General features: G+C 40.6%; 1 protein-coding gene across 1 annotated transcript; it reads left to right on the top strand.

Annotated features, from left to right (window-relative positions):
- Nucleotides 1–317: 317 nt before the first annotated feature.
- On the top strand, nt 318–19910 carry MRPS31 (mitochondrial ribosomal protein S31). The gene is made up of 7 exons (XM_061353169.1): nt 318–595; nt 2871–3161; nt 3710–3868; nt 8699–8845; nt 11280–11353; nt 15013–15156; nt 19564–19910. Exons 1-7 carry the CDS (start codon nt 333–335, stop codon nt 19773–19775), a joined length of 1290 nt encoding a protein of 429 aa, XP_061209153.1. The 5' UTR covers nt 318–332; the 3' UTR covers nt 19776–19910.
- The last annotated feature ends 3758 nt before the right edge of the window (nt 19911–23668 follow it).

Raw genomic sequence — 23668 nt, forward strand, 5'->3', positions numbered from 1 at the left:
ATACTGAAGTCTTACAAAACCGGCATGTGTGGGCCACTCCCCTGCTGGGGCAGGACTGGTGTTTCTAATGTGGATCCAGTTTAATGAGTATTCAGTGATGGAAATAACGGGAACCATCCGATGAGACACCTGAACTTAATAGACACGAATCTTTCTCGTTTTGTTTCCTCAAAATAATCGTTAAAGGTAGGTGCTTTGTAGCCCCAAAAGAAACCCTTGCATGTATCTGCTCTTGCAGCTTCCCCGAAGCTCTTGGGTGTCTTCAACCCTTACATGCCTCACAAGGGAGATTTGCTCTATGCGACTGCGGCCCCTGGCGCCGAGCGACCGGGATGGTTTTGGCAGAGCACCGGCAGCGCCGAGCCGGGCGGAACGCTGGTGTGCGGAACGCTCGGCTCAGCAGCTTTTTCCAGCCGGCGGCGCCGGGAAGAGCACGCGTGGGGACGGACCGCCGCGGTGGCAGCGGCGCGGGCACGATGTGGAGCCGTGTCCGTGGCTGGGGCGGTGCGGCCGGGGGTTCCTGCGGGCTCGCGGTGCGGCTCCTGGCCGGCCGGGAGGTGGTGGGGGTAGCGCGGCAGCAACGGAGCCCTTGCAGGTACCGTCGCCTCCCAACAGCCCTTCCTCGGCGGCGTGGGGGGCTTTGCCGGGACGGGGCCGTGTCCGCGGTAGGGCCGCGCTTCGCCCCTTGCCACTGCCTCTGGAGGGGTGGATGTGCTCGGCTACCCGGGGAAAGCCGGTCCGGTTCGCCGCAGGTGGGGCCGGGGCCACCGCGGCCTGTGCCCCGAGGGCAAGTTGTCTCCTTTGGCCTCCGCGTTGAAGGCAGGCCTCGTGTTTTTGCGGCTTAGTGCCATGACTCTGTGCCTGGACCAGGCGGGTGAGGTACGGGGGGCCCGCACGGTGTTCTCGGTGCCGCTGGGGTTAAACCCGCTCGGGCAGGAAGGAGGGCAGGCCCCAGTCCGTGCGTCCTGCTGGGGCAGTGCGCTACCGACACCGGTGGGCAGAAGTCATGGGAGAGTGAAGCCAGGAAGAGGAGAGTGGTTTGAGTTGAGTTTCTACCCTGAAAGTAGATTTAGATTAGATGTTAGGAAACGTTTTACTGTTACGGTGGTTGGCAGAAGTTGTGGCTACCCCATCCCTGAAAGTGTTCAAGGGTGGGTTGGATGGAGCTTTGAGCAACTTGGTCTAGTGGAAGGTGTCCTTGCCCATGGCAGGGGGGGTTGGAACTAAGTGATCTTTAAGGTCCCTTCCAACCCAAACCAGTCTGTAATTCTTTGTGACCTGAGCATGATTTTACACAATGTGTATCCTCAGAGCAGTACTGCCAGTTGGCAGAGGTACATCCCCAAAGCACTGGCTAAAAGTAGTATTTGGAAGTTTGATTTTATTTTTTTTTAAGATTTTAACTGCTTTTGTTATACTTTTTAAATTTTTTTTTATTTCAAAGCTCCTCAGTATTTTTAGACAAGCTGTGGATACAGTGATAGCCTCATGTATGAAAAAGCTTGGTTTCTTTTGTAGTTGTGCTTGCTTGCTTAAGTGAGGCTTCTGAGCATAAGACACAGCCAATGGTAGGTGGAATACCGTAATAGAAGCTGCAGTGTACTACTGGCTTTAAATGTTTAAGGCTTGCAGTCTTGCTGTAACAAAGATCTCTGAATGTATAAATAGCTTTAAGGAGGATGCAGCCTGAATTAATAAAAACCATGTGTTTGAAAAAGATCTGTGGAGAGCAGCTCACTGTGAAACAGCAGGACTCTGACCAGCAGTAATGTGGTTCTGAAGCTGTCGGTTCTCAGCATCAAAACTTAGGATTTAATGCTGACGATTTATTAAGTGCAGAGCAACTGAAGTAATAACATGGTGCCTGCTGAGAACAGCAGATTATTATTTTTAACAGATTATAAGTATTTATATTTTAGAATGAAATAATTATTTATTGTGTGGGGGGAGAGGTATGTAAAAATTCCTTTGGATCTATTGAAGTGCTTTATTTTGAATCAATTTTAATTTTGTGCTCTAGTAACTTGATGGTGATTTTTAAATGACAAATGAAGTAGTTGCAAATTTAAAAATTTAAACATTTAATTTAGGATGTTAAAGAGAACAGTTATTTGAATATTATGGTAGTTTTTTGAAGGGAATGCAGTTGTGTCTGTGTTGTAGCAGCATGCCAAGCAGCTCCCTGCTGTCCCTGGCTTCATGTCCTCACCTGTACCATGTTAGTTTTAGCTTCTTTACAGTGATTTGGTAACCCAGGTAAAATAGCTGTTCCAGAGGGAAAAATAACTGAAATTGCTTTTTTTGTTAGTTACTGGGTTATCTTGCAGCAGGATCCATTTCCCCACATGTCTGCACACATGCCTGGCTATTGCATTGCAGAGCATAGGGTAGGGGGATATGATTCATACTAGTACCACAAGTATGAAATAATGTGAAGCTTAATCTGTGTACAGTCTTTTTCCAGGTGGCTGAGAGTCATCTCTTTGTTGTCTCATTTTAAGAGTTTCAGTCAGTATTCTGTAGTGCTCATGAATATAAATATCAGGTACCAGTATATTCAAACTCTTAGACTGCTACCTAATGCAGAAATACTTAAAAAGTTATAAGTTCATAGATTAAACACAGTTTATTTGTGAGGAAATAAAGTTTACTTGATTTTTGTGATGAAGAAACCATAAATAGTAAGAATTTTAAATAGTGCCCTAGCCCTTCTCAGAAGTTAAAAGATACTTAACGTACTCAGTTTGCACTCGGGCCTAAGCAGTTGTAACTGATGGGGGTTTTGTAGACTTAAAAAATTCAGCCTCAGGCCTTATTTGTAACCTCTGACTTTAATTTATGTGCTTATTTAAATTTTGTATATCATCTAGCGAAATACAGAAACTCTTCAGCACAAGCAGTGTGCTTTCTACTGAGAAAGATAAATCTACCCCTGCCAAAGACAGCACCACTGAAGAGGCATCACAGAGCAAGGAGGATGCAGCAGAAACACCAAAGAAGAAACTGTTAGACATTATTGGTAACATGAAGGTAGAAGTGAGCTACAGGAGGAAACTCCAACAATTAAAAGCGCAGGAGATGAAAAAACAAGCCATAAATGAGCTGGAAAGCCCAGACAGCGAAGGTGCTGTGCTTCAGAGAACTAGAGAAGGGATCCAGCGGTAAAGTATACCAGACTTCTCTCAGCCTGTTTTATCTTCTTCTTCTTTTATTTTTTTCCCCAAATTGTTTTTTCTTTTTCATTATCTAAACCAAAATAAAGCATCAAATGCCATTTCCAAGCGTGGACAAAAATCTTGTAAGGGAGTGTGGTATACAGATGTAAATTGCATTAAATCACAGGGGAGAATCTGAACAAAAGATGGTGTGTACTTTCTACCAAAAGCAACCTTTTTCTTGCGTGAGGCTCTTGAAAGGTAGCAATAGCATCTGTGGTCTCCAAGCTTCACATCCAAGGAGCTATGCAGTGATGTAGGGGGGCCGTTTTCCCAGCTGTGAGAACAAGAGCTTGTTGGTGTCCTTTGGCAGTTGATGATTAGGACAATATAGGACAAACCTGGACGTCCCTCTGGCCACTCCCATTTGGGATAATGTGCAAGTGTAACTTACGAGTTTTTAAGACCTAAAAGTACAGAAATGTCAATTTAAATATACTAAGGCTTTCAAATTATTTTTTTTTGTATTTCCCTATCTGTTGTGTTTCTTCCAGAGGCAGGCCTTTAAATCCAGAACTGGTCGAGGCCGCTACTGCAGTTGCATCTTCCCTACCACTTGACAAGAAGCAGACAGAATCAGAACTACTTGCACAACTAAAACGACACGAAGAAACCACAGATAAGCAGAAAAAGGGAGGAATTGTTAATTTACGGTCTGTATGTTGAATTTTATTCTCAATAATGTTTGACATTCTGATTTTGCACTGTCATCTTAAAGGCGACTGGGTTCTGTCTTGGAAAGATGGTGCTAAAAGATATATTTGCAGAGGCTATCCTTGAAATTAATGATCATTGGTCTGGTTATACCAGACTCCCTAAATTTTGTCATCATTATTCTAAAATGGTTTTGCAGAAATGGAATTGTTTTCCTGCCCAGAATTATTCCTTTCTTGGACGGGCTAGCAAAATAACACTGTTTATTTTTTTTATTCCAAGCTCCTGAAATTCTCACACAATGGATGGATTTGTAGACGTTTCAGACATTCTGTCTGGACTGGTGAATTTTCATGACAGCTCTGCAGAACAGAACTAGAGCAGCTCTGTTTATAGCCCCACCCTTCCTTTCAAAACTTTCCAGTCAACCCAAGAAACTCATCTCTTGGCTTAACTCATTTCCAGTGCGGCTTTCAAACAGATGAGAAACATTTGTTTGGAAACAGAAACAGTTGGGCATACTGCTTTTTTGGATGATGGCTAAAGAGAGGATTTTCGTTACATCTTTTTTTTTTTTTTCCAGCTAGGATTCAGATAACCACATAGAAAATAAATCATTAAATCCAGGTGAAATGCTGAAGTAAAGAGAATACTGGATCCTCAGCAACATAGGAATGTGAAACCTTTATTTATGGTAGTTTGCAGCCTGAACTGCAAGCTTCTTACCTAGTTTTAATTTATTCTGTGAGTTTGTCCAAAACCATGAGTTAAGTTTGACCATGTATTATTATTATTATTTATAGGTTGCTCTAGGGATGAGTAAAAGATCTTTGTATGTTTATCAAGGTACTGCACACAGAACAGCTAACAAGCTGTTGATGTTTGTGGCTGATGTTTGCCTTTTAAGTGAGTGAAAACTAAGAGTGTGACAGATGATTGCAGACAGCTTGTGTTAGACGATTGCAAAGAGACTGGAATATATGGTGCTCAGTGAGTAACTTTGTTGAACAAAATGCATGTTCTTCAGAGTCTGGGAATGGAAAAGGGAGAAACTGCAATTTCACCTTTTAGCCTGTGTTCATGATTCCTTACTAATTGCTAATGGTGGTAGTGGAGAGCAGAATGAAAGTGTCTCCAAACTTAGGAAGTCTGTGCTATATGAGGAGGAAGTACGGGTTTAGGTAGTACATGTAGGCATCTCTAAAGGATGCACGCTGTGTGTTCACTGTTTTCATAATGTCCTTTAAGCCTGAATATAGAAGATCTCCTTGACAGAACCTTCTCTCTCCATCTGTTTTTGGACCCAGAATTAGTAGTTTAAAAGTTAGAGGTCTGGCTGCTCTATGTAAAATTTACATGTTTGTACCTTTTTGTTTGTGTGTGCAACATTACAGAAAACCTAAGAGACCCTTCCTAATGTACAAAGTATAAATAAGGGACTATTTTATATAAAGCATATGTTCATTAAGTATTAGTTACTAGAGAGGTTGTGCTATCTCTGTCACTGAGGTTTTCAGAAGAGCAGAGTACAAAAATGTCTTAACAGCTGCACTGGCTGTTGGTGGCCAGCTTAAACATTATTAGAACCTATTTCATCACCTGATAACACGTTGGAAGACTGTACTGATATTGACTGAGCTGCTGTGTGCAGTGGCTAACCTCATATGCGTCTGCATCTGTTGAAGTATATTCTTCTCTAAAAGTGGTTCATTTGCCTACTGGCATCAAGGACTTGCTGTCCTTGCCACCCTAAAGCATTTACCCAGCCGTGGTTGCTGTGAAAGAAGGAAGGTCCCCAAGGAAGTTATAATCTGAGCAAAAAAAAAATTTTCTCTTGAAAGAGTGTTTAAATTCTACAGAAATTAAGAAACTGAAGTCCCTGCAGCTGTATAGTGTCTCTATATAGTTGATTGATGGATTAAGATGTGCTATTACAATATTTTATAACATGCTTGTGGATGAGTCGCTATGGTTAGAAAAATGCATTTTACTCAACCCAAACCAGCCTTTTGGGCTGGCTAGGAATGCCATGGTTGGCTTGCTGTGGTTTTAGTTGGCAAGTTCTACTCCGTGGGACAGCTTTGTGCATGAGCTTGTTTACCCCTGGGAATGTAGATTCTTTTTTCTTTTCTCTCTCTCTTTTTCCCCCACTGTATGCTCAGAAGTTTCATTTTCTCCCTTAATAGTTACCTAACAGTTTGAAATTCTTACCAGTGAATGAGTTTTCAAGAAACACCAGTGACTTCTGGTGACTGTCATGACTGAAAACTTGGTTAATGGTAACCTTTCTGAGATAAATGTGGTACTTTCAGCTTCCTGCTTAGTGTTTAAAAATGTTGGTTTTAAAAAGCCCAGCAGCTCTCAGACTTTATGGGCATGACTTTATGCTTCAGAATACCTCAGTCTCACAAGGCACTAAAAGGCTTTTAATGCATTAGAAAGCAATTTTATTCATATATGATTGTTGTGTGCTGAATGTTATTTGACAAGCGAACACAGGTAATTTAACTTCTCATTTTTTTCCAGTAAAGGTTTTGCATTCAGTATACTGACACACTTCAAAACCCAGTATGTATTCTTCCAATACTTAAAACTATTTAAAAGTGAGACACCTTCGCAAGCAGTAGAGCTGTATAATGCTCAGCTGCGAAAGACTGGGATACTGCTATTTTGATTTATGATTCATGATAAATCATATATTGTTCAGATCTTCTAGTTTGTGCTATTTTTCTCTTCACGGGATTGTGGCATGACCTCCAGAGGTCACTGTTGCATGCAGTTGTCTCATGCCTTGTTTTGAAGACAGCATGAGGACAGCGTGTTCGCTAGGAGGGGAAAATATTAACAATACAGGAATTTATTTTCCTAAGTGTGGGATGAAGTTTCACTCAGTGGAAATTACAACAGCACTATACCAAAATAAAATCTGCAGCACTACAAGTTGAAATTTCAGCTCCCGTTTTGGGTGAAGAAGAAAAGTAATATAGAGCTTAGGCTAAAGTATATACAAAGATTATTTGGTCTCCATTTTTAGTATTGTAATTATTGGTTGGTAATCAGGAAGGAGAGGGAATGTGTGGTTGTTACAAAAGCTCTACCCCTTTGCATGTCTGGAGGGCAGAAGTATCTATGAACTTAGGGTTTTAACGTTATGGTGGAACATGAGGTAATATGTAATATCTAACAACTGAAGGTACACTGGGGTTGGAGTATGACTTTGTAATCTGATGTTTTCATTACAAAAGACATTAAAAACACCTTCGTAGTTTTAGTTAATACAGGGGCAGTTTAAACAATGGAGTAATGATTGTTGCTGCCAGACAGGTTCATATACTCGTAATGGGGTGACATTAGAACTTTCCAGGGAGAAATATGATACCATTGACTGCATGTTCTGATAGCTTGGTAGCATAGCCTGTCCAGACCTACTCTGCAAAACCACAAATAAATCAAGATCAGCTGTGAGGAGAGCTATGAGCAAGCCCGATCCCCCTGAAGCATGGGAACACTCCAGCCTTTCAAGTCACAGCTGAGTCAAGCAATTGGGCTGGGCTGCATGTGGCTGACCTTAGTAATTATCTCCCCTTGACCCTCAGAAGTGTGTCAAGCCTCTGGCCTGACACCAGCTCACTAATGCCAGTAGGCACTTAATAGAGTAATTTCTAGTGTGAGGTACACAACAGATCTGTAATTGTTTTGTCTTCAAGATTAAAATGAAAATATTTTAAACGTGTTTTCAGATGCCTTTCTTTCAGAGTAGGTTCTTGAAGAGCTATGCTGTTCTTGTTCTGCCATTGGAAACCACATCTAAGAGCAAGGATAAATCCTACAGTGTTGCTGTAGCAATTAGCTTTTACAGTTTTCCAGAAGTATTTCTTGTCAGTGAAATTTCTTTTGACTTAAACTGCCAAAACATAGTTTGGATTTCATTCAGATTTTCATAAAATGGATATTCAGTATTTTTGATTTGGCTTGTTTTTGCTTTTTTTGAGACCATATTTCTGTCTCCTATCTTGAGCACTGCAATTTTGCATGACTGCATGTTACTGGAAGCGGTTGGCAGAGAGGGTAGCTGTGAGGAAGAGTTACCAGCTTGGTCTTTACTAACCAACAGACGAACCAGTTAAGGTGATTAGGTGGTAGAGGCAGGAAGGTGGTGTGTTTTGCCCTTTGTTTTCAGAATGAGCTGCATAGAACGCTGGCTGAGATCAGAGCATTTGCTCTTCACGTACGATTTTGAGTACAGAATTACAAAGGAAGATGTGGTCTGTTAATGCTGTAATATGATTATGCAATGCAACAGATTGCAGTGGATCAGGAAAGGTGACCTACTAAGTAGGGTGGCATGATTGACCCATGTCAGCTGATGTGTGAAGATTTTGGTCTGCAGCATCACAGCTTTGTCCCTGGGCAGTGTTAGTTCGTGTCAAAAAAAAATGGTGGATTTTTACCTCCCTATTTCAGCATATTCCTTGTATCCTCAGTTACTTAAGCAAAACATACATAGTACACTGTAAATACTGGCAGATATATGATTTTTTTCTATTAGTTGGAAACAAAATTATTTCAAAGAAAGCTTTAACTGTAGATCAAGTAGGCTAAAATAGTACTTTTCATTTAATGTGTATAGAATGTAACAACTGAGGTTGTTTAAAAAGTAAGACTTGAATGTTTGATGACTTAAAAATGGGTGTATTTTGTGAGGAATGTAAAATTATGACTTAGAGGCTTATGAAGCCAATTGAGAATAGAGTTTCTGATAATACATTTGACAAACTTCCTTGTTTTGTTGATATGTTGAGTTTTTACATTCATGTTTTTAATTTCAGCAACGTTATTTCAGAAATGGCAGTTAAAAGGCAGTCCCCAGCTCAGAGAGGTGTGAGGATAGCTAGTCGCATTTCTTTGGACTTTGATGAGGATGGTCAAAGAATGAAGCCTGGAAGATTTTCACCTCAGTCTTCTGAATCTAGAAGGTATTTTTGTGAGACATCTATTTCAGTGTATCATATATAGTGAATTGTGACTTCCTGTAAAGAACAACTTGGAATGTATGCATTGAGCCATGTAGATCATGCAAAAACCTCAAAGAAGTTTCTTAACAGCTAGTCATTAGAAGAATGTAAGCTGCTTGCTGAAATGTGTCTGGGTAACTTCTGTGTTCTGGAACTACCAAACTGATAAGGTATATTAGGGAAGCATCCCTTGGGCGTCTTCAATGCTATAAGGCCAGCAAGCAGTGTTTTCTTTTCTGATGCAAAGCTTGTAGAAAGTGCAAGAGGGGCTTCTTGTAATGGAAGTTGAAGGGAAGAAGTGGAACAAAATTCTTGTCCAAACCCTCTTTTAGATACTTTGGTCTTAAACTTTTCATTCAGTTATAAGCTGTTGGTTTCAGGAGCAAGGGAACTGATTTCAGTATCAGCTGCTGAAAATGTCTATAGATGTTTTTAATCTGGGATAATTATCAGACAGAGCTGATAAGTCACATGACAGTAATTTTGTTACTACACTGTGATTCTTGACTGGTTATGAGAAATACTTTGAAGTGTTGGATTGAAAGTTCTTGAAAGCTTGAAGGTAGAAATAAAATGGTCTAAAAGTATAAACATGAAAACCTGAGCTGTTAAATGCTTGTACAGTGTGTATTATTTTATATCTTTGCCACATTTTTTGACATACTGCAAAGTCAAGTCAATTTCACTTACGTTTGAGAACATTTATTAAATTATAATATCTGAGAAGCTGTCTCGTTCTCTTTGTGTGATGAATCTGTACTGGGTATATAACTTCAGAAACAGTACCTTAAATTAGTTTTATAATGAGCAAATTGTCTCCAGTCCTGAGTTTCTTCCTGCATCCCTGAAAATCTAGTGGGTATACTTACCTGTTGATAATATGAAAATACTGGGTTAGGAAGAATATCTAAGTTTAAATGGAGTCAGTAGATTTCAATGAAATGACTGATGTTGCTTTATAATCATAGAATCATAGAATAGTTAGGGTTGGAAAGGACCTTAAGATCATCTAGTTCCACCCCCCCCAGCCATGAGCAGGGACACCTCACACTAAACCATGTCACCCAAGGCTCTGTCCAGCCTGGCCTTGAGCACCGCCAGGGATGGAGCATTCACAACTTCCTTGGGCAACCCATTCCAGTGCCTCACCACCCTTACAGTAAAAAACTTCTTCCTTATATCTAATCTAAACTTCCTCTGTTTAAGTTTTAACCCGTTACCTCTTGTCCTATCACTACAGTCCCTAATGAAGAGTCCCTCTCCAGCATCCTTGTAGGCCCCTTCAGATACTGGAAAATATATAATAGTTTGAATTAGTCACTTTTAAATAAAAGTTCTTCCAAGTCCTGCTTATATCTTTGGCCAATGATTTTGGGAGTTACACACATAGGAAAATATAATCCTAAATCAGCATTCTTTTATGGCCCTGTAATTAGATTGTTCTGCGCTGAAATAGACGTGGGGTAGTTACATCAGGATATAGCAAACACAGGTTTGCAGAAATCTATGGTAAATCCACAGATGTGAAATTTTAAGGTCAGGAAGGGCAAGTATTGCCAAAGTAACTGAATATGTAATAGCATGAAGTAGGAACTATTCAGTAGAAACCTGGAAGGTTCTGTGATTAAAACAATCATTTGTTCTGAAGTTCGGAGTGTTCTACAGTAAAGTCATTGGTTTTTCTTTGTTACTATGTATATAAAAAAAACCCTGATTACTTGTTGAACTCTGGGATTTGTAAAAACATTTCTAGCATAGGCTTATGCTAAAAATAAATTTGATTAAAAATAGGTCGTCAGAGTTTAGTATTTTTATATGCAGAAGAGAGGGCATCAGTGTGATGCTGTTTAAAGTGTACCATACAGATACACTTTTTTGCCGCGTGGCAGAAAAGGTGGCTGTGTAATCTTCCAAAAAGGCTATTTATGCCATAATGTGGGAACTGTTTGATTTAGCTGTTGCCTTTTCTCTTCCTGAATTGTGCAATATTTTTTACAGGGAAAAAACCCAAATCACCAGATTCACTTTTTAATTGCAGCTTTGTGAAATTGCTTGAGTTCTGTGTTTGATACTGTTTAGATTTGTTCAGATTCCTCAATATTTCAGTAAAAAAATGACTGCAGATGCAGTGTTTTGATTTCTGCTCATTCTTTTACACAGAAATGTTTTGGGAAGCTCTGTTACAGACGAATAACAAAGTCATAAACACTTTCTCTGGTTAAAAGCCTGAGGATTTAGTGAGAGTCACTATCTCTATTTTTTTTTTTTATTTTTTTTTTATTCTTTCCAGAGATCTGCTAGTTCATGAGAATATTTTGTGCTTTTAAATTTGTTATCTGGCAGTGTTGTGAAGTGTTGCGAAATACTAAATACCGTTTTTCTTTTTTGTTTATAGAAGTCTCAAAGTAGGAAAGAGGCTTAATATATTCACTAAGGCTTCTACAGAAACACAAAGCGCACTGAAAACAGGTTAGTGGAAATTCAGTAATGAAAAACCCAGTGAAGCCAAGTTCTGAATTTTTAAAATATCAAGAGATTCACTGTTATGAAAAAGAATTACAACCTGTGAACTTCCTGCTTTCAGACTATAAAAAAATGAATAATACTGAGTTTTGCTAAACAAAACTTCCATGCAGTGTAATAGTTAAATGTTTTCTGTACTAATCAGGATATTCTGTTACTGAATCTTCAACTAGATAGGTTGTTCAGAGCCCCATCCAACCTTAAATGTTTCCAGGGATGGGGCATCTGCCATCTCTCTGGGCAACATGTTCTGGTGTTTTGCCACCCTCATTGCAAAAAAAATACATCCTTATATCTAGTCTCAATCTACCCTCATTTAGTTTAAAACCATTACCCCTTGACCTGTCAAAACAGGCCCTACTAAGAAATTTGTCCTCACCTATCTTACAGAGCCCCTTTAAGTATTGAAAGGCCTTAATGTCTCTCTAGAGCCTTGCTTTTCTCCAGGCTGAACAACCCTGGCTCTCAGTCTTTTCCTTGTAGAACAGGTCCTCCAGCCCTCTGGCCATTTTTGTGGCCCTCATCTGGATCTGCTTCAACAGGTCCATGTCTTTCCTGTGCTGAGGACTACGGAGTTAAATACAGCACTCCAGGTGGGGTCTCACCAGAGCAGAGGGACAAAATCACCTCCCTTAACCTGCTGGCCACACTTCTTTTTGTTGAGCCAGTTGGCTTTCTGGGCTGTGAATGCACATTGCCAGTTCATATCCAGTTTTTCACCACCAGCACCCCCAGCTCCCTCTCTGCAGTGCTACTAGCAATCCCTTTATCCCCCAGTCTGTATTGGTACCAGGGGTTGCCCTGACCCAGGTGTGAGGGACCTTGCACTTGGCCTTGTTGAACCTCATGAGGTTCACATGGGCCCACTTCTTGAGCTTGTCCAGGTCCTTCTGGAGGGCATCCCTTCCCTCAGGCATGTCAAATGCACCACTCAGCTTGGTGTCATCTGCAAATTTGCTGATGATGCACTCGATCCCACTGTCTGTGTCACTGGTGAAGATATTAAGCAGTACTGGTTCCAGTGTAGGCCCCTGAGGGACACCATTTGTTGCTGATCTCCATCCAGACAATACACCATGGACCACTACTAATTCCTTGTGTACCAAATACACATGCTGAAACTCACGTTAAGATTGAAAAACTAACAGCAAAACAGGTATGACCCACCTTCATCTTCACTGAATGGTACAGCTCTGCAGGAGCATCCATAATGCCATGTGCGGGGGATAGCTTTCACACATGTAGATTTAGCTTTACTATAGTTGGGGTTTTGGCTAAGAGGGTGTGGATATATCAAGTCAGCTAAAGAATTTCTGCTCTCACTTTTCTTTCTGAACAATGAAAATGTGCATTACTAGCACTCGTCTTTAATATACTCGTTTCCCTAAGCTATTCCAAGGCCATTTAGGGGAAAAAAACCTCCACCCAAACCTGTATTCCAGTCTAGTGACTTAGAACTATATATAAAGCCGGCAGCTGCAGAAGAAGTAGTACTCCTCTCTGATATCTTAGAAAATGATACATATTTATTTCCGTTTCAAGAGTAGGACTGTTGGCTTTTGCCAGATTCTAGCTGAGTAGTTTCCTCCTTTTTTTTCACACTTGAAACTTCAGGGAGAAGTTAATTTGGTTTCTTAATTTCTTTACTAAAATGTCACATAGTGCTATTTGCATATTTTCAGGCAGCTGTGAGCTTTCTGAATGCAGCCACTTCTGTGGTGGGCTATGAAACCTTTATATTAGAATGGAATTCAGTTTGCTGCTTTTTAAGACTGTCCCTTTCCTTAAAATTGTTTCATTTTACATAGTAAGTGATGCAGTGTTTGTTTTTACCTATCTTGATAAATATGATGTGCAAGTAGCTGGTGTTTTAATTGAATCAAATCTGCTCGGAGAATTGAACCTTTCTTTTTTGCATAGCACGATGCAGACTCACTGGCACATGGTAGTCACCCTAGATAAAAAGTTGAGATACACTTTATTTTAACATAAAACTGGAATGTGCACACATTGTGTAAGAGAGCCTAACGACAACATTTTTTTTGGCATTAATCTCAAGAAACACCAGTGTGATACTTGATACCTTTATGCATTTGATTCTGTTTTGGCTCATAGTAATGGGGATAATGAGTTAAGATATTGTTTATACATAACAGAAAAGCAAGTTCTGTGTTACATGTTGAATATTTATTTTGAAAACCTGCATGTTCATGGGAAAGTAAATTGTCATCCTGACAAAAAAGTCATAACTGTTAACATATCAGTAACTGTTAACGTAAAATGTCAATATTTTTGGTTTCACAGAGGTGAAAGTACAGTGTTTATCACCTTTACTGCAAGCTTGAAAAATATTTTCTGCTCTTTTCTAATAAAAGATTTATTAGTACAGCATTATTAGAGGGTATTCTTTTAAGATGTGGACAATAATTTCATTCTGATACGGTTTCTCATGTTGTCTCCTATCTTATTCTTGCCTCCAGCCCTCAAATCAAAGTAGGCAGCTAGGGAATATAATTCTGGCAATTTCCCTGCTAAGTAAGAAATAATTTGCAGAAGTATCTTCTGATTTAAAAATGAGACCACTTTTCAGTATGTAAAAATATTGTTTGCCCTTTCATTTTGTTTTTTTCATAAGGGTGGGGGGGGAGGTTTTTTTAACTCATTTGAGTTGTAAGTCACTAAGCCAAAGATGAAATTTTATCTTAGTTTCAAATACTTGCACTTACGAGTAGTAAAATAATAGCTCATTGGCATTGATTCATGTCAAATGGACTGCAGTATTTGAATTCACATCAAGAACTCTGTTCTAAGGAGCTTAGTGTGAATTGATAACAGGGGGAGACAAGAAAACAAAGGGGATCACGACTTAGGCCAGCTGATGAGACAGCAGCCCAAGGCGCTGCCAGTGGTTCCTCCCTGTCCTCTGGTAACAGTTTGTTCCCTTCACTTCAGTGATGCGGTTCAGTCTGGGCTCATGACCAGTTCTCCTGGGCGGAGGGACAGGAACTCCTGAAGAGTAACTCTGCTGCCATATGACTACACTTTGATTAAAACAGAATTATCAGGAGAGATGCATCCCTAAAAGGATTGTCTGACTCTGGGAGAAGAGAATAGGAATTCAGGATTTCTCAAGCCCAGGAGACAAAAACTGGGACATTCACAAGTGTTGGGGAAAGAATTGTCATCAGTAGATCGAGTTGTCTACCTGAAGGAGAGTATAGTCATGGAGTACCTGAAAACTCCTGTAGTAAGCAAGATTCCTTTAGCAGAGTGCAGCAGTCAAGTTCAGAGTTTGTCATATATAGAAGTTGTGAAACACAAAAAGGAAAAAGATTATGGAAAACCTAAATTCCTGTTCTGTGTGAAAGGTCTAAAAAGAAATTGTCACCTAGGAGAGTACATTTTCATCAGGTAACTGAGACTTTAATGTACTTTTGTATCAACAGAGAATTCTCATTTGAAAAAGGTGATTCTGGCATCTAAGACAGAAAAATGTTCACAGCCGAAAGAACTAATCTCTGTGAAGGTTAATGTTAAAGGACTTAGTTTTAGCTAGTGAGAAGTCTTTAGCTTGCTGACAGATCTTTATAACATTTCTTTTTTAGTATCTGCACCAACTATCTGGGATCTGGAGTTTGCGAAGGAGGTTGCAGCAGTAACTGCACAGCCTCCCCGGAATGGTTTTGAGGAGATGATTCAGTGGACGAAAGACGGACTACTGTGGGAGTACCCAGTTGACAATGAAGCTGGTATGTGCACTGTTAACTTCTATTGTCTGTCTATATTTATCTTATTTTTTTTTTTTTGAAGAACTAGAGCTTGTTATGACCTCTGACTGTTTAAACATAGCGTTTCAGCTGTGAGTCATGCATTTGAGAGTAAACAAATACAACTTTCCAACTGTCCCAGATCAGAGCTGCTTCAGATGAACTAATTCTGGCACTCTGCAGGTGATGTCCTCCAGGTGGTTTGGCTGACTGTGCACTGGCTGCTGCCAAAAAGGGGAGAAGTTCCCTTCCTCCATCAGTCCTGGTGCTTTCAACACCAAAAGGCCATTCAAGTCTATTACATAGTACCTTTTACTATGCAACTTCTTTGAAAAAGCTGAATGGAGAATCTTAAAACTGCTGTCTGTATTTTATAATGCTGATTCTGTTCTTTGGTGTGGCTCTCAGACCAAGTGGCTAGCTGGATCCTAATCAGCTATCTGCCAGTTCCATATCTGCATTGGCTGAGTGTTAAACAGTTGCTTGCTCCCTTTGTTCTGTCTGTTTCATAAGTAGCCACAATATTAATTCATTTTGGGCATCTATCTTAACTAGACATCTTTGTGCACAGTATTTAATTTTAGTACCAGTAAAAAAAAAAGCCCTGTGTGAAGTTAAGCCAGCAGAGAGAGAGTGAATGCTAAGGAAGGGAAGAACCACTACACAGAGCAAGTGCACACTTAGGAAAAGGGACTTCATAACTTCAGGGAGGGCTTGGCTGTGTTGTTTTGGTTTGGCTTTTTTTAAAGACTTTAAGGACATCACACAGAACTACTTTAGAATGATTCAGTCACTGAAAGCAAAGCAGGTTAGTATCTGAAACTGGGAGTCTTTGAAAATCTGTCCTATACTGGGTTGCAAATTGCATAATGTGGTTCATTGTTTCTTAATGTTTCTTCTCATCCTATTTTGGCAGTTTCTTCATAGAATTTAATCACTGCTCCCAGAATTGATCAGTTCCATCATGTGGCAATCTGAGTATACTCTAGTCATGTTTTTGCAAGCTGAAAACCATTGTGGCTAATGGTTTTTCTGTTGTTGTAATGTGGCTGGAACCCTGCTGTCTGGGGCCGTAAGTTGACAAAGTGTCTTTGGCGGCCAGTGGTTTTTCTCTTGCAGCAATGCGGCCGGAACCATGCTGTCTGGGATGGGGTGCCGAATGGACAAAGAGTCTTTACATATATTTAAACAAGAGTCTTTATTGATCTGTCTACAAAAACTGGTCATGTGGAAAATTCCAGTGGAATGTTCTAAAATCTATCACCTCTGAGGCTGAAATACCAGGACAGTAAATTCCTGCTTATCAGAATGCCAGCTACAGGCTGTTAATCAGATCAGGTGTGTCAAAAGCTTGAGAACCTCACTCCAATTATATCAATGTACTATAATTTTAGTGGCTCTGAAAAAGAAATATGCCCCTTCCTGCTATTAATTTTGCGGTTTGTACCGGTCATCTCCCTCAGTAGGAGGACATGACCTCAGCTTGTTCTCTATCAATAAATGTGTGGATTTTCTTTTATGCCACAAACACGTATAAGTCTTCTCTTGAAGAAGCATGTATACTCAACTTCTAGCATTATGAAAGCCTTTAAAGTTTTAAATGAAAGAAGACTGCTTATAACTGTTTTACTTGGCTTCAGAGCATCTCTGGTGTTCTTGTTGAAATGCTTTACTGAGGTACTGTACTGTGCTTTGAGGTATCAGGGCAAGGTCAAGATTTTTTAGAACCTCTCTGGCCTTGGTGTGAGCATCTGAGAATGTGGCTAGACATACTGGCTTGCTGCAGTGGTCAGTAGCAGTCTTCCCCCACCACCCCACTGCCCTGTTGTTTGTTCCTGCCTGCATGACCTTTTACTTACCTGATGCACTTATATGCAGAAAACTGTCTTTTTTTGCTCCATCTCCCTGACCTCTGTTTAACCTTTACCAAATCAGCAAACCATTGGTATAGCTTGCATAAAATTGTTCTCACTCCTCCATTCTGCTTGCCTCTTCTGCTTCTGGTAGCTTTAGTTCTGTCCATGACTTGCCATAAAATTGTAGAATGAATCATAGAATGATTAGAGTTGGCAAGTACTTTAAGATCATCTAGTTCCAGCCCCTCTGCCATGGGCAGGGACAACTCACACTAGACTGTGTTGCCCAGGACTCTGATCAACCCGGCCTTGAACACTGCCAGGGACGGAGCTTTTATCTTTATAGCATGTTAGCAGCACTCCCTACAAGGATGGACACATGGATTTGAGATACCATCTTAAAGGCAAGGTTGGTCACGTCTTGGAAGGGTTAGTGTTTTAGCTAGAGAAATTCCCCAGACTTTCTGCGTTGTAGTATGTGGGGGATTGGAAACAGGATATTGAGAATGGGTTACTTCTTGCTTTGAGGTTGATGAAGAAAACCTTTTACTTTAGACTCCTGCCATGCATGTTCTTTCAAATTAGGTTTCTGAGGACAGTGCAAGAGAGGTTGAGGGACAGATGGTTCTTCCCATGCAGTGGAAGTTATGGCTTGCTGGGGGTGGGGGGAATCGTGTGAGCATATCTGATCTGATCAGTTCCCACCAGAGGTTTCAGCCTCTGATGCTTTGAGCAGTTGTATATTTTTTGTGATGCACACTTTACTTTTTTTTTGTGGACTGAAATACGTGAAATATGTGGTCTAACTGAAATGTTTGGACTTAACCCTTCATCCCCAAACCATGTACCATGTGTTTGAATATATTGTGTGTTTGACAGATGGGAGATGAAAATACACGCTGTAGTATTTCCTTCTGACCTACATATAAATGGTTTAATTTCTTTTGGGTTAGAGATAAAAATTGGTGAAATTATTAATGGGACATAATCTCTCCTGATACTCTGTATCCCAAAAAGAAAACCCTCTAGATGTCCAAGTTTTACTGTCAGCATTATGTAGGTTGTTGAAGTAGTGAGTTCATTGGTTTAGTTCTCTTGGATTTTCGTGACCAGCAAAAGTATGGAAATCTGGAAAAGATGTTAGCTTGTGAAAGCACCCAGCAGCATCCAGGTATGGTGAGATTCCACTGAGGAAAGTCAGTGTGGTGACATCATGAAAGGATCATTCCCCCATGTGCTCAGCACCGGTGAGGCTGCACCTTGAATCCTGTCAAGATTCTGGACAAGTTCTGGACCCCTCATTACAAGACAGATGTTGAGTTGCTGGAGGTCCAGAGAAGGGCAACAAAGCTGGTAAAATTATGCAGACTTAATGAAGACAAGCTGAGAGGCTTGTCCATCCCAGAGATGGGCATCATTTCTTCTGAAACTGTTGAAGCTCTAATGGAGGAGGAAACCTAGGACCACTATGGCTTAATTACCTCAGTTTTAGTAGTCCTGATTTAATGTTGTCAAATAATATATCCTAGCTAGTTATAAAAAACATATACACTTATGTCTGTGGTGTAGATTTGCAAGTCTTGTAATCTGAAAATTACATGTCTAATAACATACTTTAAGCTGCAAATGTCATTTACAAATTTAGGGTCAAATAAAAATTTTCACATACCTCTAACTGAAGAAAATTGCAAATCCCAGTTTTCTTCGGGTTTTTTTTGTCTCAGAATTTGGAACTGCGAAAGCAGCCAATTTACATAGGGATTTGTGGAAAACAAATTGTGTCTTTGTCATGTCTTTGGCATCATAGTGTGAACAACAGCAAGGGAAATCCACAGGACAGAGAGCAAAAATTTCCCATAGTATCTGAGCTGTGCTTGTTCAGAGATCTACAATAATCTCTTGTTCATGTGGATGCTTTCAAATGCATCATCCTTTGCTTTGGTTGCAACTTAAAAGTAGCAGCTGGTGAGCTACATAACATTTTCACATCAGCATACACTCACAGGTTCAGGAAGTGTTAGGAAAACAACTTTCTGAGCCCCTTTTGATAACAATAGGATGTTAAAACCATGACTTGGAATGAACATGGAAGTGTGTTTGCTGTTCAGTGTTAGATACTTCATGAGGTTGCCTCATTTGTTCAAGACTAGCTTGTACCTTCTGCAGAATTTAGGCAATCAGTATTTCCATAAAGCACTTATGAAGATGTCCCTGATGTAAAAGGTGGTATCCATGACGAATCAGACTCTTCCCATATTGAACAAACTAGGTTTTAGCAAGAAAATTGATATATTTTATTAATTATTCCCCCTGCTTCTGCCCTGGCATCAGCTTTCAGCAAGACTACCAGCCAGAGAATTGAGGTAGATACTGTTACAGATGAGAGCACAAAATGGGAGTAGTATGCTAGACAGGACTGCGATAATGTTGGCATGTTTTATGTGGTTTCAGATTATTTGCTAACTGTAATTCTTTTTAACTTTGTTAAATTTGCTGTTATGATAACTTTGTCGTTTTTTGTCTCTTCTCTTAGGGATGGAAGATGATGCTGAATTTCATGAACATATCTTTCTGGAGAAACACCTCAAAGACTTTCCAAAGCAAGGACCTATTCGCCACTTCATGGAACTGGTCATCTGTGGGCTTTCAAAAAACCCCCACCTCAGTGTTAAACAGAAGATTGAACATATTGAATGGTTTCACAAGTATTTTGAAGAAAAGAAGGAATATCTTAAAGACATTTGAGACTTGGGAAAGTGATTAACCTTGAACTAAAGAATCGTTACATCAAAATTGACAATTTCTTATAATGGAAATACAGAGTAATCATGTGACCTGGAAACTGTATTTTAAAGAATAAACTGAAAGGTCATACTTTCATGTGTGCATGTCCACGTATGTGTCGGTATTTTTTGACGACAAATGAAGGAACTGAAAAGTATGGCTTTTGTAGAATGTGCATTTAAAGTTTAGTTTACCAAAATTACTGTAATTTAAACACAAAACTCACCTTCTGACTGTACAAAATACTGGGTCTGACTCCAGTTCCTACACCCTTTGCACCTGGGGCATATCTTAACAGGTTTGATCCCTTTTCCCATTCTGGAAAACTTGCAATGCTTTCCTTTTTAACTGCTGATGCAGCTCTAATTTTGAAAAGCTGTTACTGAGATAGTAACAGTTTGTTTTGATAATTCATGAAATAGACTTATTTGGATGGCATTAATCCTTTCTATCCTCCTTTCACTAACTGCCTTTATTGGTTCATTTAAAAATTTTTGGTAATGAGTAAGTCATTTGAATTGAACATTTGTTAGGTTGTCTGCTTAATGAAAAGTCTATTACATTCACAAGATGTGTACACAGCATAATACTGCTGGGTTACATAAAACAATATGGGAAGTCTCTCCTACCATCCATACATCCATGACCAGCTTCCCATCAGTATTTGTTTAAAAACGGGTCTGGTTGTCAAATAATCCATGAAGTTCTGTTTCTTTAGAGCAAGCAGTTTCATGATTACTAGTGTTTGGAGCTGAGGCTTTATCTCCTTCATCTGCAGGGCTAGAAAGAGGACTTGATGTTGCTGGCAAGGAGAGTTGTCGCCTTCTGATTGCTGTCACATGATACCACTGCTGTTTTCTGTCTAGTTCTCTGATGCTGGTGAAGTAACTTCATATTTTCTAGCTGATCCTTTATTCTAATTTAATATGTGGCCCTTTGTGTCTATTAAGCAATTGCAGTATATTTTATCTCAGTCTTTAGCTAAATTTTCATCCAGAATTGCTCACTCAGTCATTGAGAATCCTGGATTACTTCTCACTTCTTAACTTTCCAGAGCATTTCCAGACTTGCATATTGTGTTCTTGTTCTCTTGCATTCAATCCAAACACTTTAGCAGCTCTTGGCCCTATAAATAAGCTCCTGTCTTTTTCTCACATTTCCTTGCTACTCAAGCAGGAAGGAGGAAGTTATGGAATGAAGGTAAAACACTGGCTTTGTAGGCAAACTAATTTTAAAAGCAGAATTGCAAGAAAGCAGATGAAAAACAAAGAGTTGGCCTCTTTTTGTGAGTTGAAATATTACTGCTGTGTTCTGCTCATCTGCAGGACGTGAGTTTGCCTGCCTGGCAAAGGGCAAGACTTGGGCAGTGGGAAGGAAAAGCAGCTTCTTGACTTCCTAGCTGTAAGAACAGCAAGGTTCAAGTCCTGTATAAATGCTCAGAGACTTGCTGGCTTTGGAAAGGAGAGTGAGAGTTATATCAAAATATCCCTATTTATTACTAGGTTAATTTTTAATTTTTGGTTCAAGGCCCAGATGTGTTTTATTTCAAAAATACTGTTCTTCCCAGATTGCTACTGAACTGTGCTGCACAGCTGGAGTTCTGCTGTATTTCAGGCCTTTTCTAAAGCAAGGTACAGTGACTTTGACTTCACCACAGGCTTTTAGAAATGGCTTCTTTGTGTATTTGCATCTAACATGTTTTGGTATGAAAGATGGGATGCTCAGAAGCTCGGCCCTTAATGGAAGAGTTTCAGAAGCGTTAGCTGTGTATGGAAGTGCTCAATTTCACAGCACTGGGAGTGAAGTCAATGTTATCATTTAAATAGATTCATTAGAAGGTCAGTACTTCGACAAGCTCTTAAAAAGAGCTCTTACTACTTAGGATCTTTGGAAAGCTGTAGTAATTCCTACTTAGATGCTTAAATATAGATTTGAGAGTTAATACTTGGCAATGGGATTTGAATAATCAAACCTAGCTGCACATACGTATGGATGCTTACTGAGACTGCTCAAGGCACATTAAGAGAGCCCAAGTGGCAGGGCTTTTATGTGTGTGGGGTTTTTGTGGTATATGCTTCTTGGTAGCAGGCTTGCAGGCATTTAAGGTGTTGCTTACAGATGAGTCACTTAGAAGCATAAAAATTACCCCTTTCCTGTTGCAGCCTAGAGGATAAAAGCTGTCTGCCACTGTTCAGAGTGCAGCCAGTGCTGCAACTAGTGATTCTCACACTGGAGTCATTCAGGCTTTTCTTATGATGGTTGGTTTTCCCCTCTTGGAACTGGTTAGTTGGTATTATGCATAACTTAACGGACTCAAGGCAAAATAGCATTTATTGTGTTCTGTGGTCTTACATTTTCTTCTCTGTTCATGAAGCTGAGGTCTTGTTAATGTGCTGCTAATGCTATCTCTGTGACACCCACACTGGAAAGTTGTCTGGCTTGAGGGGGGCGGAGCTGAAGCAGTTGATACTGCCTTGAGAAGAGCAAGAAGATGGAGCAAACTGACCTGGAGCCCTAATTGCAGTGAACCCTGTCTACATGCAACTTTTAGGTGACAGTTTTTTATCTGGGGTGGCTACAATGGATACGTAGCAGAACATCTTACTGAGCAGAGATGGCTGACTGCAAAGTTGCATGCAAAGGCACAGAGATACGCTGTTGGCCATGGTGGTAGCTGCTGGTAGCAATGTGAATGATGGGCATAGCTTCCCCAGCTGAGCTGCTACCCTGTGAACAAGTCCAAGCTCCTTTTCCTCACTTTTTCATCACACCCTTGTAGCCTCAGTTTTTCACGTGTCTGGTGCTACGGCAGTGGATCTCTGGCCATCTCAGGGGAGATGGAGGCACTGGTGCAGGTGGAAGGCCTGGCAGAGGGCAGTGACTCCGTGTTGGCAGAGTGAAGGAATAAGGGGGGGACTGAAAGGGGCCCATATAATCTGTAAAGGTGTAGTGGAGGTGCTAGTTGATGAGAAGCTGAGCATGACCCAGCAGTGTGCGCTTGCAACCCAGAAACCCAACCGTATCCTGGGCTGCATCAAAAGGAACGTAACCGGCAGGTCAAGTGAGGTGATTTTGCACCTCTACTCCTACAGACACTACACCTGCAGTACTGTGTTCAGCTCTGCAGCCCCCAACACAAGAGGGACATGGACCTGCTTGAGTGAGTTCAGAAGAGGGCCATGAAGATGATGAGAGGGCTGGAGCACCTTTCCTATGGACACAGGTGGGGAGAGTTGGGCTTGTTCAGCCTGGAGGAGAGAAGGCTCCAGGGAGACCTTAGAGCAGCTTCCAGTACCTAAAGAGGCCTACAAGAAATCTGGAGAGGAACTTTTTGCAAGGACATATAGTGACAGGACAAGGGGGAATGGCTTTAAGCTGGCAGAGGGGAGATTTAGATTAGATATTAGGAAGAAATTCTTTGAGAGTGGTGAGGCCCTGGCACAGGTTGCCCAGAGAAGCTGTGGCTGCCCCATCCCTGGCAGTGTTCAAGGTCAGGCTGGATGGCGCTATGAGCAACCTGGTCTAGTGGAAGATGTCCCTTCCTGTGGCAGGGGTGTTAGAACTGTATGATCTTTAAGGTCCTTTCCAACTCAAACCAATCTATGACTCTATGAAGCAACTGTGAATGCTTGCTCCCCAGCATGGTGTTAGGAAGAAGCTGGAGGAATGACTGGTATGGATTGGTTACAAGATTATCTGTGCTGGAATTGCAGCCCTACCAACCAGAAGAAGGATGGCCATGGCTTAATTTAAGCCTTCTGACCTGGCAGAGGAGCTTAAAGGAATGGAATGCATAGGGAGGGAAATGCTGTGTGTGTTCCTACCTGCAGGTGGTTTTTGCCTAAACCATGTGT

Source organism: Neopsephotus bourkii, unplaced genomic scaffold, assembly GCF_033783945.1.
Source record: "Neopsephotus bourkii isolate Nb327-2 ecotype Australia unplaced genomic scaffold, CSIRO-AGI_Nbou_v1 NB_663, whole genome shotgun sequence".
Taxonomy (NCBI): Eukaryota; Metazoa; Chordata; class Aves; order Psittaciformes; family Psittacidae; genus Neopsephotus; species Neopsephotus bourkii.

Excerpts from the sequence above, each read along its gene's own strand:
- MRPS31 (XM_061353169.1), top strand. The coding sequence starts at position 333 with ATGGTTTTGGCAGAGCACCGGCAGCGCCGAGCCGGGCGGAACGCTGGT. Across the intron at positions 596-2,870 it reads CAGCAACGGAGCCCTTGCAG|CGAAATACAGAAACTCTTCA; the intron begins GTACCGTCGCCT and ends TATATCATCTAG. Across the intron at positions 15,157-19,563 it reads CCCAGTTGACAATGAAGCTG|GGATGGAAGATGATGCTGAA; the intron begins GTATGTGCACTG and ends CTCTTCTCTTAG.